This window comes from Pseudorasbora parva, chromosome 4 (assembly GCF_024679245.1).
Source record: "Pseudorasbora parva isolate DD20220531a chromosome 4, ASM2467924v1, whole genome shotgun sequence".
NCBI lineage: Eukaryota > Metazoa > Chordata > Actinopteri > Cypriniformes > Gobionidae > Pseudorasbora > Pseudorasbora parva.
In genome coordinates, this window is record NC_090175.1 from 35,033,737 (window position 1) to 35,052,376 (window position 18,640).

The following is an 18,640-nucleotide window of genomic DNA, read 5'->3' on the forward strand; positions in this document are numbered from 1 at the left end:
AGAGACAGAGAGACAGAGACAGAGAGATATAGCAAGACAGTGAACTTTCATTAGTCTGGTTTTCAGCGTTGAAGTGTGTGTGTGTGTGTGTGTGTGTGTGTGTTTTTTTTTTTTTTTTAATTATTTGTCAGTCCTGATTCAAAACTCTTACCTGCATTATGTAAAGAAGAGCAGATACTGGACGGAACAAGGAGAATTGCAAAATGTATTTGGTCAATATACCAGAAGTTTAGTTTTTAAGAAACTGAATATATTGCACCGTTTACTTTACTAAACATTTTCAGTAATTTATTAAGGTAGATGGAGTGGGAGCCATGATTTGATAGCTATTAATTCGGTTATCTTTTACAGACTATAGGCAATACTTACTGAACTATAATTATTATTTAATAAGAGCAGTTTCACACACAAATTTAATTATTTTCAAAATTGATACTAATATCAGTGATAAGAGTGGGAATGCCTGAAGTTTTATACATACTACCTTTCTGGAAAAATGTATTAAATAAACACAACTGCGTGTCTTTAGGCTACTTGACTGCAAACCCACAAAAAAATCGGGACACTGCAGAGAGTTATTTCATTCTCGAATTTCAGACTACATCAGATACAGTGGTCAGTATTTTGCTTTGTCTAAATGATTTTCCGATCAGCCTTCAGGGGTAGCGCAATGAGTAACACAAACAGACAAAACAAATGACTGTAGAACTGTAAAAAAAAAAAAAAAAAAAAAAGAAAGAAAAAGAAATGTTCAGAAAAGCCTTCCACATCGCCTTCCAGTCAAATGATGAGAGAAAAAGTGTGCGAGAGGGAGAGATTTACTCACAGAAGCCATTTCCTCGTACAAGGCCTCAAAACCGCCTTCAAGCTCAGCATGCTGTTCCACTTAGGCATGGTCTCCAAACCAAAGCCATCCACCTCGCTCTGCTATTGGCATCGGACACACAAGGCTAACCACAAGCACATGTTCAGTTGCTCTTAACTAATTCATACAGGAACACTTTGGTTTTGTTTTGAACCCAAAAGCCCTGTACCTTTGATTAAAAAATGTGTCTGATTCCAATTAAAGGAGCAAGAGGGAGGGAAAGCATCATGGTGGTTCTAGTATGTTATTGGCTGCGGTCATGACAGTTTTCTTATCTCTCTCTCTTTTTCTCCCCTGTATTTAGTTACTTATTTGTTCTATCTTTTCTCTTTTCACTGTTAGAATAGGAGGGGACATTATTGAAAATGGATAAACGTAACAGAACTGGATTCACAGAACTTAAAATCCATTGTTCAGGGTTTATTTTATTCATGGCTTTTAATATTCTTGTTTAGATATGGCAATATGTTTATCTGATTTTTATTATTAAGGTACATGTGTTTCTGAGAGATTGTGTGTTCATTTTTTTAAATGGCCTCAGGTATGTTATCTACTTAATGCTACACATATTTTTTGTATGTTTATTTTACACTTTAATTTACCTGTAGTATGTAGCCTCTAACATAGTCTCTCAGGGTCCAGCCCAGGCCATGGAGGATATGCAGAACTTCTTCCTGTTTGAGGACGCTGAACAGACGATCCAGCAGGATTTTCAACCTCACAGGTACTGCCTGAGTCCCATACAGCATCAGACTGCTAATGTCAAACACCACATTGGACTGCACGATCTCCACCTGCGTTGGGTGGTACAGATGCTGTGTGCTCAGCTTGTCTAGTGCTGTAATCACAAAAAAACAACAAAACAAACAATTACAATACACGTATATATATATAATATGAAAAATCCACATGAGTCTGGTTTTGGCAAAAAAGATTTACACTATATATAAACTTTAACCATAATGTACTTACATTAAAAATAATAATAATATTAATGTTTTGTAAGGTTAGGGACAGGTTTTGTGGTATGTTTAGGTTTAAGTGTGAGCTAATATAAGTAGAGAAAGATCAATGGTAATTATAGATTATAGAATAAAGCTTTTTAATATAATTACAATGTAAACATGTATCAAATTATATATATATATATATATATATATATATATATATATATATATATATATATATATATATATATATATATATATATATATATATATATATATATAGTACATACAAATGCTTAAAATAAAGTGGGATCCAATAAAGCATAAATACTACCGAACTGAACAAACAATTATCAACTTTTTTGCATGCCAAATATTATATATTTTTTAACCAAATTATACGCATATTATACAAGCATATTTACAAGATTTTTTAACCACACTATTCAGTAACATTTCATCAGCAGGCTTATATTTAAATATATGGTCAAGTCAAGTCAACTGCTTTTTACAATGCTGATTGTTTCAAAGAAGCTTCACAGTGTTAACAGGAAAATAATGCAACAGAATTTGATTTGCCACTCTGGAGAAAATGGTGATGCTATCTACCTCATTAGAATTGTCATATAGCGACAATGTTGAGCCAATTTAGTTGATATGGTTAATTTAGTGTCCCCCCCAACTGAGCAAGCCAAGCCAAAGGTGACAGTGGCAAACCAAAACTCCATCAGTTGCATAATGGAGAAAAATAAACATTAGGAGAAACCAGACTCATTCAGGGTGCCAGTTTTCCTCTGGCTACGGTTACACTTTACATTACACTGGAAGTGTATTTATAAGTAGTGTGTAATTGTATGTGGTTTGTGTGTAATTTTAGGGCATTCATTTTAAATGATTAGTTTACATTATGAATTTGTAATAAATTACATTGGCATGCAAAGTCAAGCATGGACCAATATTGACATGTACATTTAAAAAGTGGAAAATTATTATCTTTTTTGTGAAAGCACTACCACATCAGAGAGAAATCTGAAGTGCATGAGGTCATGATCAAAGGCTGTGATATAACTCTTTTATTTGAACAGGTTTTAAATCTCCTACTCAAATCCGGTTGTAACAAGGCACCCACAAAATAAGATAAATGTGTATTGTCTTTTATAAGAAACATATTGTTTGAAATAGGATATGTGTGCACACACTTATTCTTCAGTTTACCGATATTGTCTAATGAAATGCACGCTCAGCTAATGACAATTCAATGAAGAAATTACAGTGGCATCAGTATAATTCTTCTCTCTTAACTGTCTCTCTCTCAGACGCTGTATGTGTGACACCTGTTCAGTCCGGGACTGATTTTTGTGCTGACTAGGTCTTTGCCTGACAACAGACCCTGCTAGACACGAACATAATAAAAAATGAAGAACTACTTGTCAGAATGGCTGCCAACACTACAGACAAAATGAGAAGTCTATGGCAGAGAGGAGTGAAAAGAAGAGGAGGATAGGAAGAATAGTGTCTGACAGATCACAGTGAAATTAAAACTAGGTGAAGGGCCCCTGTGATGGTCCCTTAAGGCCTGTCTCTTTCTTCCTTTTATCCCAACCCAACAGGTGTTTTCTTTTGTCTCTCTATGAAACCAACTGTCTGTTTCTCCCTCTGTCTTTCCTTATCCCTTTTGACTGTCATCTCTTTCATTTTATGTTTTCACAAGCACTTCAGCTACCTTTTGACCTTTCTATGCTTTTTATTTTAAGTATAATGAAATAACTATATAAGTGAAAAGACCGTTATTATTGAATTAAAAGCTGGGAGAATAAAGACACAGAAGCCTTCAGAGTAGAATGAGGGAATAAGGATGGATATGTGAGTCAGAGAATATTGACTGGCTAAAGAGGCAGGTTTATGAGGAGCCATAACTTCACTGGGCTCAGAGGAGAAAGAAGGGGACCAGATAAAAGGACCGATAAAGACAGATCAGGATAAATTCATGCCCCTTTTCCCTCCCCACTTGGGTATGGTTTGGATTTTAGCGATTAGGATTTATTTCGATTCCCAGTTTTGATTATAGTAAGGTAAAAACATTTAGTCAAACATTTATTCTGTCTCATTTGACAAAGCATTTTCCTGCAGCTGATTTCCATGGACAAAAATCAACACTAATATTATGGTCGTATTGTTTTAACAAAAATACCACAACCAAAACAGCTAATTTAAATGTCAAACATTATTAAAGACATTAATAAATAAGTAAACATTAATAAAATAAGAACAAATACACTAAATAGCAATACCACAAATAAATATAAAAAAAAGTTCAGGTACAGAAATTGTAATCAAATGCAAAATAACACTGCATAATTTTCTTTTTAGAAATTAAATATAGATTAACCTGATATATATATTAACTAAAGTTAATCAGTCAAGATTAAGTGAGTGTTTTTTTTTTCTTAACTTAATGATACAATACAGACTGCAGCATGCTTATTAGGTTGCTGTCACTTTAAGACCACATGCAGCATACAGTATGCTGTTAACAAAATTAAAATGCTTGGCTGAAACCAAAAAATTCACAAGGCACTTTGCTTAATAATCAATTAATTATTCAAACTTATTTATTAATCAATACTAAAATAGCTAGAGTTGTACAAACATTTAAATTGCATATAAGGAAGACATCATTAAGAGGCTAAGTACAAATATTTTGAAGTAATTCAGTGCATATATTTAGCAAAATGCTCTTGTTTAGGTTTTTTTTTTTTTTTTTTTTTTTTCTTGCCGTAAATGAAACATTAAGTGACATTGTATTGCCTACAAGCTGTTTCATTGATGTATTTTCCCAGTTGAAACACTGATTAAGCTATAACAAGAGACAGGATTCATTTCGGTAAGTTGTAATGTATCTTTCAACATACCTTCTGATGTTCCCTATTAAAAGCTACTCTCGGTGCTGTGTCATATAATATGGGAAAATATTTTTGTTTGACTGGTTATGAAACGTGTGCAAACGTGCCAAGAACTTTAAATAGCCTTTGTCTATGACGTCATTGGGATGTGTGCTATAAAAAAGGCAAAAAATAGATGTGAAACCGATTTCATTTTATATTAGTTGACTTTAAGTACTATGTACTTACATCAAAAAATAAGTGCAATGTACTTGGTGTGTTCAAATTGTATTGCAATACGGTAGGATATGGATAGTTTTAGGGACAGGTGTGGTGGGATGGGTTAGTTTAAGGGTAGGGTTAGGTGTAAGGGAAGTGCCAACTGTGGAATTACAAATGTAACTACAGAAATTAATTACAGACGTAATTATATGCAGGTATTTTTTTAAATGTAAGTACAATAAGTGCATTGTAACAAATGATTCATTAAAATGTTATTACATAGTAGTTAAGGCCACCTAATATGAAGTGGGTCCCAGATTTATTTGGATTGTGTGTGTGTGTGTGTGTGTGTGTGTGTGTGTGTGTGTGTGTGTGTGTGTGTGTGTGTGTGTGTGTGTGTGTGTGTGTGTGTATGCGTGCGTGCGTGCGTGCGTGCGTGCGTGCGTGCGTGCGTGTGTGTGTGTGTGTGTGTGTGTGTGTGTGCTACACTCTCTATCTGTCCACTTTGTTAGGAGTTAGAGTTTCAGTTGAGAGTGTGCAGAAATTTCTCAGTGTGAAAAAGAGAAAAAGACAATACCATGTCAAAAAGGATGAGGAGATGTGTGCCTCCATGTTCAAGATCTATCCTTAATTATGATACGCATAAATCTCTGAGGCAAGTGCAAGTGTGAGGACAGTCAGTCATTCTCCGTCAAAGTGTTTCATGCTTGTCTCAAATATTTTCAAGGGCAAGCTCCCACATTAAGATTGTGGGGCTCGCAAGTCGATCTGGTTGAGGATCAGTAGACAAGTCCTTCTCTTTCTCTCATTCTCTCTCCAGATCAGGATGTCCTCTTGTCTGATTCCGCCGGTGGCTTTTTCGTAGTGGACAGAGGACACTGCATCTCTTGTTTCTGTAAGATGGATTTTCAGAGTGATGTGTTTTGTGGAGGTGGTGACTCCAGTAGCCATGTTACAAATGGACTGGCCACAGAAACAAGGGACCCCCAAGCACTCAAAGTTAAAGGATAGATTTTTGTCCAGTGGCCAAGGGGAGGGGTCTGAGCGATAGTCTCTACCCTTCTAACAATTTAACTCGTCCATGGGGGAAACCATACACATTGCATGTCTTTGTGCCCTCGACGTCGACCTGTTCGACTATTGTGTATGCGAGGACACACTGTTATAGAATGATGTTTTTTTGAGAAGCCCCAACCCGGTCTGGCTCCCCAGAAGTCTCTTCAGACAAAGTGATACCTGAAGGTGCACCTGTTTCACGTCTATTTATAGCCTCTTACTAATGGCATTCCAATGACTTCATGGTCAGGAGTTATTTAAAGCTAATTTCTTGGCATGTTTGGACACACGCTTTACAGTCCATCAAACAAAGATGTTTACCCATATAGCATACGATGCAGCATCTCGTTCCCTCTTTCTTGCTTTCTCTTCATCCATGTTTAATTTATGTTATAGTAAAGATGAGAGAGATTATCAATTTGTGTGCAATTGATCCATGCTGCTGCTTTGCTTAAATGGAGGCAGTATTTTATACTTTATACTTTTATTCATATTAAAAGTAACAAAGCACAAAGCTTCTTGCAATTATTGGATGGAATGTGAGATAAAGTTCCAACTGTGCATCAAGAATAAAATACATTTCATTACCGATAATACTGAAATCGAGAAATTAATCTAGCCAATCCACAGCTAATGTCCACACAGCTGACATTTAAACTATTGTATCTTATCCACGTTGTTTGCACGAAATGGACAGTAAAAATGTACCATCAATTAAACATCTGAAATCTAAAACTAGTTTAACAGTCTTATTGCGGTTAAAATTGTTTAAAATCATAAAAAAAAATTGTATTTTATTACAAGTATCCAATTCCTGGCATTTAGTATCTGAATGAAGAATTGGAATTCAAAACCCTTTTTTATTTTATTTTTTTCATCCACGCAAGGCAGATCCAAGCAGCTGGGCAGAACCACAGAAGAAGGAGCTGAAGGGCCAATGTGAGGCCAAGGAATTGGATGGCTTTGGCAGAGGAGGAGGGAGATGAAGGCTGGTTTGGATCATGCAAGACAAGAGACTTGGTGCTGGGCTGATTCACTGACGAAGAAGGTGACTTGATGCTGGGCTGATTCACTGGCAATAAAGAAATCTTGAAACTGGACTGAACCAGCCGAGACGAATACAACTTGGTACTGAATGAGATGAGCAGAGAGTGGAGATCTTGGAACATTATTTAATCTAGATAATAAAATAATAATTAGGAACACAGCTCATTGCACGCACCTCAGTAATGGCAGTGTGGAGGGGCTCCAATCCATCCCATCCAACTCCAGTAAAATACCTTCGATGATGGACTGCCGGTTCATGCACCTGGTCAGACTCTGCATTGGGCTTGGACTCCAGGCCGAAATTGGCCTCTGTAAATGCTATGGCACATGCTTTGTTTGGGCTCTGAGTCTGCAGTGGGCTCTGACTAAAAATAGCAGACATGCTGGCAGGGCCCCGGGTCTTTAGTTGATTCTGGGCTGGCGATGTCCTCCTCAACAGTGAATGGAGATCCACAACTGACCAGCACCCACTCCACATACTGTGCTAAACTCCCTCAAGGACCTTCCGTAGGTAGAAGATGCATAGTGAGTGGTCAAGAATGTGGGTGAGGCATTTCAGATCTAGAAATTCCCTCAACCGATCCCACTGCTCAAGCAGTAGCAAGCGTAGAGCAGGAATATCCATTTATCCATTTCTTTTACTGATTTAATCTAATCCCATGTTTTGTTATAGGTTCTGTGTAGTAAATCCAGGAAAGAGATGCATGATGCAGAAAGGCCGATGACATATGAGATTTAATAAACACATAAACTTTAACACAGAACACACAACAGAAGAACCTAGGGCTTAAATACACAGGGACAGGCAATCAAAGAAACAAAGAACAGGTTTGCACTAATCAGAAATCATAGGGGGCTTTCATACTGAGCTTGTTTGTTGCAGTCTGAGTCTGAGTACGCTTGTTCCCAATGCCCCCAGCTGCGTTAGTCTGGTTTCACACTGAACATGATTCTATTGGACCCTGGTGCATTTGAGTTCATCTTACGTCATCGAAAACGTGCACAGCATATGATGGAAAACAGAACGTGGGTCAATATATAGTGTTTTTTTCATTAATGTGGTGCTACTCTATGTGTTTTGTATGAAGGCGACTTTCTTCTGGTTGCATATGGACTCTTTTGAGGAGACAATAGATTGCAATTAATTTGACACCCCGATTGCACTAGCTATGCGCGAATACACTGTAGACTCACTCTCTCTCTTATCCAAGGTAAATCATTAGCACTATCATCCCTTACATGTGTTATATTAAACTAAATACATCTTAATCGGCTAAAATACATGCACAAGTTACTTTACTTTCTAAACAAGTACACACACAAGTCTGTGTAGCTTTCAAGCGAATCGAGCCACAGTTCAAGTGCAACCAAACTCAGAAATCCTCCTTCACGTAGTCTCGGGTTTGTTACCCTTTGTGTGTACCAGGGTCTGGATGACAGTTTTCACATTAGCAATTTGTCATGCTATTTTTCCAATTTTTTCAACTAAACTATTAGACTGAAAGTCCCCTAAAAAAAAGGAATAAGAGCTAAAAACTAAACAGGACATGACAATGAAACTATTAAACTAATCATGACAATGAAACTAAACATGACATGTGTTTGAACACCTATAAGCAATTATGACCAGGTTGGTTTATAAACTCACTGACACTTACCATGAGCGACCCATCCATGCTTGCACTGGTCACATGTCCGCAGGTGGATTTTTCCAGGCTGGAAACACTCACATGTGCAGTTTACCAGAGTACAGCGGATGGCCTGGAAAAGCAGAAGATAATAATAATCATTTAAAGATTCTTAAACTGTTATGCTTTAGATTATAATAATAGCTGTGATTATTAGTCTTCACCCTTTTAAAGCATATAACAAAGAGTTGAGTTATGCAATATTTCTGTTAAAGACAGTATTCCTTGACATAAAAATCAAACAAAATATGTTTTGCACTAAAAGAATGTTGTAATTTGTTGATGTGAATTATGTCTTAAACGAACACAGTCACTCTCATGTCAGACTGATTTTGCTGACTGACATTGTTCTAACAAGCATCCATTCTGAGTCTTGTGCCATTTTCATGTAGGGGCATTTAGATGAGCTCTTCCTATTCTCACCTGGAACATGGCCTGCTTTTGCCCCATTTGAATTTCCTTTGTTTTGACAAAAGCCGCCATTACTTGATGTGGAGAGTGAACCGGAGCTGACCTCAAAAGCTTTTAGCGATGAGGGGTTAAGTGTCCCAACGAGACAGTCAGCCTGGCAGGACAACACAATGGCATTGTGTGATAAGACATCTCCTTAATCACTCCGCCACCGAAAAGACTCCGGCAGGAAGAGAGGAAAGGTGGGGAGGCCACATTGTTCATGTTCTCTCACACCTATGCTGTCAAGGTCTATCAGATGAATTTAAAAGTAAAAATGTAAAAATGAAAGATTTTTTATCTTCCTGATTGTTATCATTTTCACCATTGCATAACTGCATGTTTATGTGATTTTCCTGTGCACTGTGTATGTATAGTCAGATTACAGATTGCTTATTAATGTTACCGATTACTGTACTGATTATTTATGAGTGATACATCCTAGAGATTTCATTAAGCCTATTGTGGTTCATCAGAAAAAAATGCTGTGCTATCTATGATATAATACACGCAAATATTAAATTGCTCAGGAAACAATAATAATGCATTATATAATAGGAAAATATATTCAATCATGTGTATGTCACATATAGTTAATCAATAGTGTTTCTGAATGAATTCCAGTAGCTTCCTGATCTGTTTATTTACAGTTTGGTTGGGCAATTTAAAATAGTTTGTTTGCAGTTCTTTTTTTATTGAAGAAAAAAAACCTGAAAAGCTGAAACATTACCCTTAGTCAATCATTTAAACAAAATCGCTGCTGCTATGACATCAGTTTACAAGGCAGGCTGACTTATGGGCATTTGGTCTAAACATATATGATTCATTCAAGAATGGGGCTTATTGTATCACAGTAATTTATTACACAATCCATTATGTGTGTGTGTGTGTGTGTGTGTGTGTGCGTGTGTGTGTGTGTGTGTGTGTGTGTGTGTGTGTGTGTGTGTGTGTGTGTGTGTGTGTGTGTGTGTGTGTGTGGCCTGGTAATCCCTACGTTATGGGGACAAAATGTCCCCACAAAGATGGCAATATCTGAAATCCTTGTCCTTGTGGGGACATTTTTAGGTCCCCATGAGGAAAACATCTTATAAATCACACAGAAGGAGTTTTTTTGAGAAATTAAAAATGCCGAATGTTTCCTGTGATGGGTAGGTTTAGGGGCAGGGGCAGTGTAGGGGGATAGGATGTACAGTTTGTACGGTATGAAATCCATTACGCCTATGGAAAGTCCCCATAAAACATGGAAACACGACATGTGTGTGTGTGTGTGTGTGTGTGTGTGTGTGTGTGTGTGTGTGTGTGTGTGTGTGTGTGTGTGTGTGTGTGTGTGTGTGTGTGTGTGTGTGTGTGTGTGTGTGTGTGTGTGTGTGTGTGTGTGTGTGTGTGTGTGTGAGTGTGAGAGAGAGAGAGAGAGAGAGAGAGAGAGAGAGAGAGAGAGAGAGAGAGAGAGAGAGAGAGAGAGAGAGAGAGAGAGAGAGAGAGAGAGAGAGAGAGAGAGAGAGAGAGAGAGACGCTAGATCAAAAAATGGAAACATCATATATGGGGTCTGACAACTTGTGCAATAGTTAATTGTTTAATTAAATAAATAAGAGCTCAATTAGGAGGTCTATTAACAGCTCGACAGTGTCAGTGCTGTCAGTATAGTATAGAACAGCTCCTAAAGCGTTCCTCACTCCTCAACCAAAATAATGTATGATTATAGGCCAGACCTGTTGTTCAGATTCTAAAGCATTATTCAACCACCGCTATTGATTCCCGTGTTTGTAACATTTACACCATAGCACACACACACACGCATATGCCTCACAGACCAGTTTGCTGACGCCAGGTCGCTGGCAAACACTAAAAGCATCTTGCACTCTCTGCCACCCACAAGATTTGATCTTATTCAAGGCTTAGCTTTCAAAATGCTGCTGATATCCTGCCATAAATGTACAGGCAAAGTATGCAGGAAAACATGTTACAAATAAAAACAGACAGTGCCCCATGATATGCTTTGTTAGGCATGCAGCAGCTTAAAATAGGTACTCAAAAAAAATAAAAAAATGTTATTGAGTTTGTTTTATTGAGATCTCTCTGCAAGACCAGCATCTCATTTGTTTGCAATTCTATGTGTAAAGTGCATGTTCAGTTGTAAATTGTACCCATGCATTTTGTGCATTTGGAAAGACATCTAAACAGTATTAATACACTGGCGGTATCCACAATGTGAACCCATAGTACGTTCAACTTTAGAGAGGTACATATCTTTTAACACTCTGAGCAGAGCGGAATAACCATTCTTAATGTCAAAATAAGTAAAAGTGTTCAATTAATGTTAAAGAGCTATTGCTAAGTTAAGAGAGTTATTAAGTTATTGAGTGGATGACTATCATTTTTTGTGTCATTTTATGGCATAGGCATGGTTAAATAAATAATGAATATGGCAAAATTTTCTCCAGGCATTAGTCCTTCAATGCTTTACTCAATGAGACTGCATTGCCAACTGTGACATTATTGTAGTGAAACTTGCAGTCTACCATTGACCTGAAGCCTGAATCTTGTTATCATGGCACAGGCTATACCAGCCTTAAGCTACAGCTGTAATATTTACTGTAACATTTGAGCTGAATTGCTGGGAGATATCCTACTGGTATATGACACATTTCATTATAATTGTTTTAGGGAAATATTGTTAAATATAAAAATGATTTAAACTAGTCTAGAGCTTGTCCCACTATTTAGTCCAACTTCACTGTTTTCTGTTATAATTGTAGGCTATATTTTACATTAAAAAAGCAAGCATATTTAGTATAAAATGTATTGATATGTTGTGCTTATTTACTAGGTATGTTAATTTCGTTCAGTATCAAATCATATAGCTTTCACGGTTGGCTATTGTAGATAGCTCATGAAGACAAGGGATCCTTGAAACAGTCTTTAATTAGAAACTCACAGGGATACACAGGAGAAAGAAACACCACCAGCACAACACTCACAACAAACAATGCAGAACAAGGACATAACTAGAAACTGAGGGCTTAAACAGACCGAGCAAACAAAGGAAGAACCTAACTAGACACACCTGAACTGAGGACTCTAATCAAATCAGTAACCATGGAAACAAAGAGGAAGGGGACAGAGAAGAACTGAACTAATTAACAAACTAGAAGATTAAAAATGAAACTCAGACACGAACACAACAGAAAAATGAGTTGAAAACAAACTCAAAACGTGATTATAACTATAAAACAAATACATATGCAAAATATGTTTAAATTAAATAATTATAAGATTTTCAAAAGGAAAGAAAACATCTGTAGTAGGTAGGCTATAGTAGTTAATTCGGTTCATTTTTGTGATGTCAAGTTCATGTAAAGCAAACCGAGATAGCAGAAAGAATCATCCCATTCAAGGGAACTCAACGCTGCGTCATGATGTTGATGCAATGGGAACAACCCTTTGCACGATTGTGTCTGAAATCTGCATGGAAACAATTGATTGGCAGATGGCAGTCGCATGATGTATGATGTCCTATGATGGAGCGACTGTGAGCATAAAAATGTGCCTGTATTACATTTACATTTATGCATTTGGCAGACGCTTTTATCTAAAGCGACTTACATTGCATTCAAGGTCCACATTTTATATTATTGTCAATTCTCAATTCTTGCTCTCCCTGGGAATCGAACCCATAACCTTGGCATTGCTAGCACAATGCGCTACTGTTTGAGCTACAGGAAAGCTGTTAGTATTAGACGTCATCAGCCTTTTTTTTGTGTCAGGCCAATGGCCTGTCAATGTAAGCTTGAGAGCAGAGGCGTGAGTCATGGCGGGGAAGCTCTGCTCTCACTTATTAGTTTCTTAAGGGATCCGAAATGAGCGTCTGCACCTTGCATTTCAGATCCTGTGCTTTGCAAAGGCAGCACAGTGGTTTTGATTATGGGGACCACAGATAAACTGATTGACGAGTTTGGTGAGGGAGTTTCCCTCTTTCAAGCTTTCCCAGATAGCTCCATTGCTCTCATGGTGAGGAAGACCGCTCGATGGCCGCATCCACCTGAATGAGTGGCCTCAAACAATTCTGTGAGTCTTTGCTTCTCCTGTATTCCCACATTGATAGGTTGAAACCGTGGAGTAGTGTGTAACAGCTTGCGTAGCATCCCCTACACGGTCAAACGGTTTGTGGTGAGAGAAACAGTGGTGAGAAGTGTGCGAAGAGCGATAAGTAAATGCTCTGGGTTAAGAGTTGCCAATACAAGGATAGGAAGCGTGCTCTGCTTTTGAAGGAGCTCAATGCATTCACTTTGATGAAACGTGACGAGATATCTCCATTCTCACTCGATTCTTTTCTTGAGAGATTAGAATCGAATTGTATGCATCTTGTGGCTTGTACTTCATCTTCCACAATGTGTTGGGAATGAAAACTGACAAAAGTTGTCAGTTAATGGCAAGGTATTTGCGCTAGCAGTTCATGCAATGGGACTTAATTCGTCTAATCTGATCAGGGTTTTCAGTTTTAAAACGCTATGCGCACCACGCTACCTTTTTTATTTTCAACATGACATCATGACTTTGCGTAAACATACACGCCACTTTTTTAAAGCCAAGAGGTGTGTTATATGTAAGCAATTTGAGCATGTATGTCTACGCCGTGTAATTCCCCATTCCAAGTCTTCTGAAGTGATACTATATCTTCATGTGAAGAACAGAGTTCATCTTAATGTTCTAGTCATTGAAATGATGATTGCGCCCCTTTGTGAACAGAACCCACACGCACTCATTCCTATTTCTCATTCAACACGAGAGCCAATGGCATTTCAGAATCAAAGCTGATGTAATGACGCAATTGGTCACGAGACACACGACACCCAATGCTGTCAAAGCTGACCTGCCGTTTCTTCCGGCAGCAATATTTGAAATGCATTAATCTTTGACCGATGGACTGGACGCTTTGATCGCTTTTGGGGATTTTCTTTACACAAATCAATCGTTTGGCCTCAGAACACTTGGGATATTTGTACTTTCCAAATAAATTGTGCCTGCAGTGGTATCTGCCTGTGTTTTTTATAATACACAAATGGGTAGGTTAAGGGAAGAGTTTGAGTTATGCGTTAAAAATGTGTGTGTGTGTGTGTGTTTGTGTGTGTGTGTGTGTGTGTGTGTGTGTGTGTGTGTGTGTGTGTGTGTGTGTGTGTGTGTGTGTGTGTGTGTGTGTGTGTGTGTGTGTGTGTGTGTGTGTGTGTGATGGGTAGGTTTAGAGGTATGGGCAATGTAGGGGGATAGAATGAAAGGACGTTGATAAACACGCTAAAAAGTAATTATGTGTCTTGATAGCACGCCAAAATGGCATACGAATTGACATGTCATACATACGGCATTTCATGAGATCAGTCTTTAGAAAAGAGCAGTTACAGGCAACCCCTGAATTATCTGTCCTGTCAGTTTAATCAAGGTAACCATCACCACAATGGAAGGCCCGTGTCTCCATTAATTCGATTGGACAATAGCAAAAAACGTGAATGGCGTCAGCCACTTTTCTGCTCAGAAATGATTTTTTTTTTTTTACTTCAGGCCCTCAGAGTGCTGCTACAAAAATGCAAGGCACAGCAAGTGGCTAAAACCTGAGGTGCCCAGGGCGCATAAACAGCGTGCAAAACGCTCACTGCCAATAGAAAAATACATGCCTCTCACTTCAACAACAAAAACATTTACTAAGTAATTACTGTCGGTTAGGTTAACCAGTTAATTATAAGCAGTGATATTATTTACCATTATGGGATCATCTGATGTTTAAATGAAACATGTCTGTGAGGGAAAAAAATAAACTTTCTCTGAACATTTATGGACTTTAGAGCAATATCCTTTTTGGCTATAGGTATGACCCAGCCTGTTCTAGTCAGAGAGTTTAGTCTTTCAACTCACTAATAATTCTGCTTTGCTATTCACATCAGTGCAGACATGTCCAGCTAAACATGAAGCACAGTGAGCATCAATCAGAGTCAAGGCAGTGCAGAGTGGACATTGAACGGAAGAGCGAGACAAAGAGAAGTCCTGGGCGATTGTTGCTTGGACCACTGAGGACCTGTGAACTCCTCTCAAAGACTCAGCTGACAGAGATCAAACCAGTGACAGCCTGCTGCAGTATCCAGAGACATAACTGTGTTCAAAGTGCTGGATAGAGAGGCACAGGGAGGGGGGTGTGCGGCCGCCTCAGGAGGACAAGGGAGGGAGGTGAGCCGCTTCTGCCAGCGACTGATCTTCTTTCTCTCTCTCGTTGTCTCTGTGCTGTCACCCGCTGATTGATCCAGGTGTTTTATAGCTATCTGGAGGCACAGAGCATTCAGACAAAGAGAGACCTCTGTCAGTTCTTTTGATTGGAGCTGCACATTCCTGGGCCAGATGGTGGACAGGCCTTCTTTGGACAACGCCAATCCACATACCTCTCCCCAGCACTCAGGAGAGCTGCTGTGCGTGTGTGCACTTTCTATCAGACAGGGTAGGTCAATGTTAACATTCAAAATGATTAGGATAAAACGTTGCATGTTTTTTTTTTCTTTAAAAAACTTAAAAAAAAACTTAAAACTGTTAAAAACTGTTTAGGAACTGTATCAAAAGCACTTTTAGATTTGTAAAAGTGAGACAGGTTTAATGAATTTAAAAAATAGCTTAATACTGATATTAGCTATATTCAATCTAATTATCTTTATTATGTATTTATCACACATAAATTGTAATTAATGCATACAGTCTCTTTTTCACTGTACGGTGAAATTATGTGTCAATTAAGTGTGTGTGTGTGTGTGTGTGTGTGTGTGTGTGTGTGTGTGTGTGTGTGTGTGTGTGTGTGTGTGTGTGTGTGTGTGTGTGTGTGTGTGTGTGCGTGAGTGAGTGCGTGCGTGCGTGCGTGCGTGCATGTGAATGTACTATGTTTGTACTATTCGTGAAGTTTTTTAATATTCTGAGAAGAGACTGGATGTATCTTGTATTTTGTACGTTGCATATATTGGTAAATATTTTAGTTTAGTTTTTATTTTGTTTACACTGATGTATATGTGCCTGCAGACCAGTTGTGCAGAATCATTCACTGTGAATTGAATAAGGGCTCTTAAGTATAAAATATAGACTTACAGTATATATTTTATTGCATTATATATTCAACATCTATCTACCTACATACCAGCACGGATCTGAAAAGGGTGCACAAGACACACACATAATCTGAAAATGGAAAAAAAGACTTGAACATGGGGACATTAATTGTTATATTTTGCTATGTATTATACGTTTAAATATGGCAACAATGTATACAGTTGAATGATGTATTTTGTAATGTTTGTATTTTATAATTTGTATTTTAATAAATCTTTTTACACATCTTAATAAATAAGCCATTTGTTATTCACTTGACTGGGAAATATTTATGTTAATTGTGTTCTTAAATGCTGAATTTACCACCCTTATCAACAAATACAAGTGACCAAATAATAGGCTCATGATGAATTAGAGATCAATGCGTCCAAGTGGCTTGTCCTAAAATTCAAATTCACTGTGGGAAACCTGCAAATACTGTAAAGATGCTGTGTGTTGCTATGCTGTGTTTCAAAGACAATCCTCAGCAGACTATGTTAGTTGACTATATTGCACAAGTTTTTATAGATGCAAACCAATAGTAATTTGTGCCTTTAAGTCTGTAGAACAAATTTTCTTTCAAAAACTAGGAAGTTGATTCTTGCTCAAAAGTTATACTAACTGATCACTTGCAAAGTTTCAAGCTTTTCAAAATTCCATCCGTTTCTCTGTTGATTTATTAACCTCACACAAAACTTCTAAAGAAGTTCTAAAGAAATACTGGGTGACACATCACAAACCTTTAATCCTTGTTCAGTTAAACACTTTGTAATCTATTCACTGTTACAGTCCTATGTGCTTATTTACATGTATGTCTTATGACAGCCTACTGTATTGCATGCATACGGTCACAAATCAAACACAGAGGATTGTAGAACACTCTGCATGTTTCGAGTCTGTTCCTTGACTCTTATCAGTCTTCCGCTGATAAAGGCTCATTCCCAGCAGGCTTTGCCACCTGCTCTGATTACCCCACAAAAGATTGTGTGGGATAGCAACCAAAACTAGAGTAAACTGGACAAAGAACAAAAGTCTAATAAAACAAACACACACACAATCAGTATTACAAACACAGACACTGTATAATTGTATAACCATTCAACTGACAAAGAGCAAAGCAACAGTTTGTTTTTTTTTCTGTGTAAATGTGGATCTCCTCATACCACCACAGTAGTAGCATTAGTCAGAGCACAAGCATTTTGCACCCAGGTTGACCCCAGAAGGAGGGGACAACTACATATTGACTGCACAGGACCAGCAAGGATGTGTAGACATACAGACAAGACCTCTGGGTCTTCAAGAATATATTCTGATCTTCTTTCTTCTATACACTCTTATTGAACAATCTCAAAACACACTTCATGCAAAAGAACAATTGTTGAATCTATTTAAATTCACCTCTTAATGAATCGTTCTTCTCTTGGGTATAAAATGCTATGAGTGGTTTTATAGTATTGCATTTACGCCATACAACTTATAAATACGCATTGTCTCTTGTTAATTTAAACATTTGGAGTCTAAAGATGTTTTTTTTTTTCAGTGCAGTGTCACTGAACTTTTTACTATTGTTGATATAATTTATCTACCCAAAAAGCTAATGTGAAAATAAAATACACTATGTGTGTGCATTACCTGGGTCTGCATGATGCAATGCCAACTTCTGACAGCTACCCCTTGCTCCTTTAAGACTGTGTTTCTTCATTAGCATAAAGTGCATCAGATTGTTACGGGAGAGGAATGAGAAGAGTAACGAAGAGAGAGAAAGAGTATATAGATAGAGACTCATCCTGATCTCACTTGCACTCCTCCATGACCACAGTGACAACTGCGAGACTGTCCCTCCCACTCTACCATGCTCTGGAGGGCTGTATACTGAAATGTGTGTATGTGTGTGTGCATGAAGGAGGGAGGGAGATTCAATGAAAGTCCATCACACTCTCTTTATCAGGCCAAACAAAGTTCAGAGATAGAGAGGGGACGAAGAGGAGACGAGACCATCTGTCTGTCACAGGTCAGTCACTGCAAGAAGACTGTGCTTTTATTCACCATTCATTAATGATTTTGCCATTGTCCAATCCATTGGATTTTTAAAAAATATTTATTTATTTATGTATGTATGTGTTCCTTCCTTCCTTCCTTCCTTCCTTCCTTCCTTCCTTCCTTCCTTCCTTCCTTCCTTCCTTCCTTCCTTCCTTCCTTCCTTCCTTCCTTCCTTCCTTCCTTCCTTCCTTCCTTCCTTCATTCATTCATTTATTTATTTATTTATTTATTTATTTATTTATTTTAACGCTATAGCAACGAGTTAACGCTATAGCAAGTTTTTTTGTTTGTTTTTCACATATGCAACAGGGAATGTTTGCCAACGGTTTGAT

At 37.8% G+C, this 18,640-nt stretch overlaps 1 protein-coding gene across 5 annotated transcripts in view; it reads right to left on the bottom strand.

Moving 5' to 3' along the window:
• Nucleotides 1–18,640, bottom strand: part of bnc2 (basonuclin zinc finger protein 2) — a 235,512-nt gene that overhangs the window by 69,370 nt on the left and 147,502 nt on the right. For all 5 annotated transcript variants that reach the window (XM_067441602.1, XM_067441601.1, XM_067441603.1 and 2 more), the window contains exons 3-4: nt 8,678–8,780; nt 1,468–1,703 (exon numbers count right to left, since the gene is read on the bottom strand). In XM_067441602.1, coding sequence (XP_067297703.1) covers nt 1,468–1,703; nt 8,678–8,780 — 339 coding nt within the window. The remainder of the gene's footprint in view (nt 1–1,467; nt 1,704–8,677; nt 8,781–18,640) is intronic.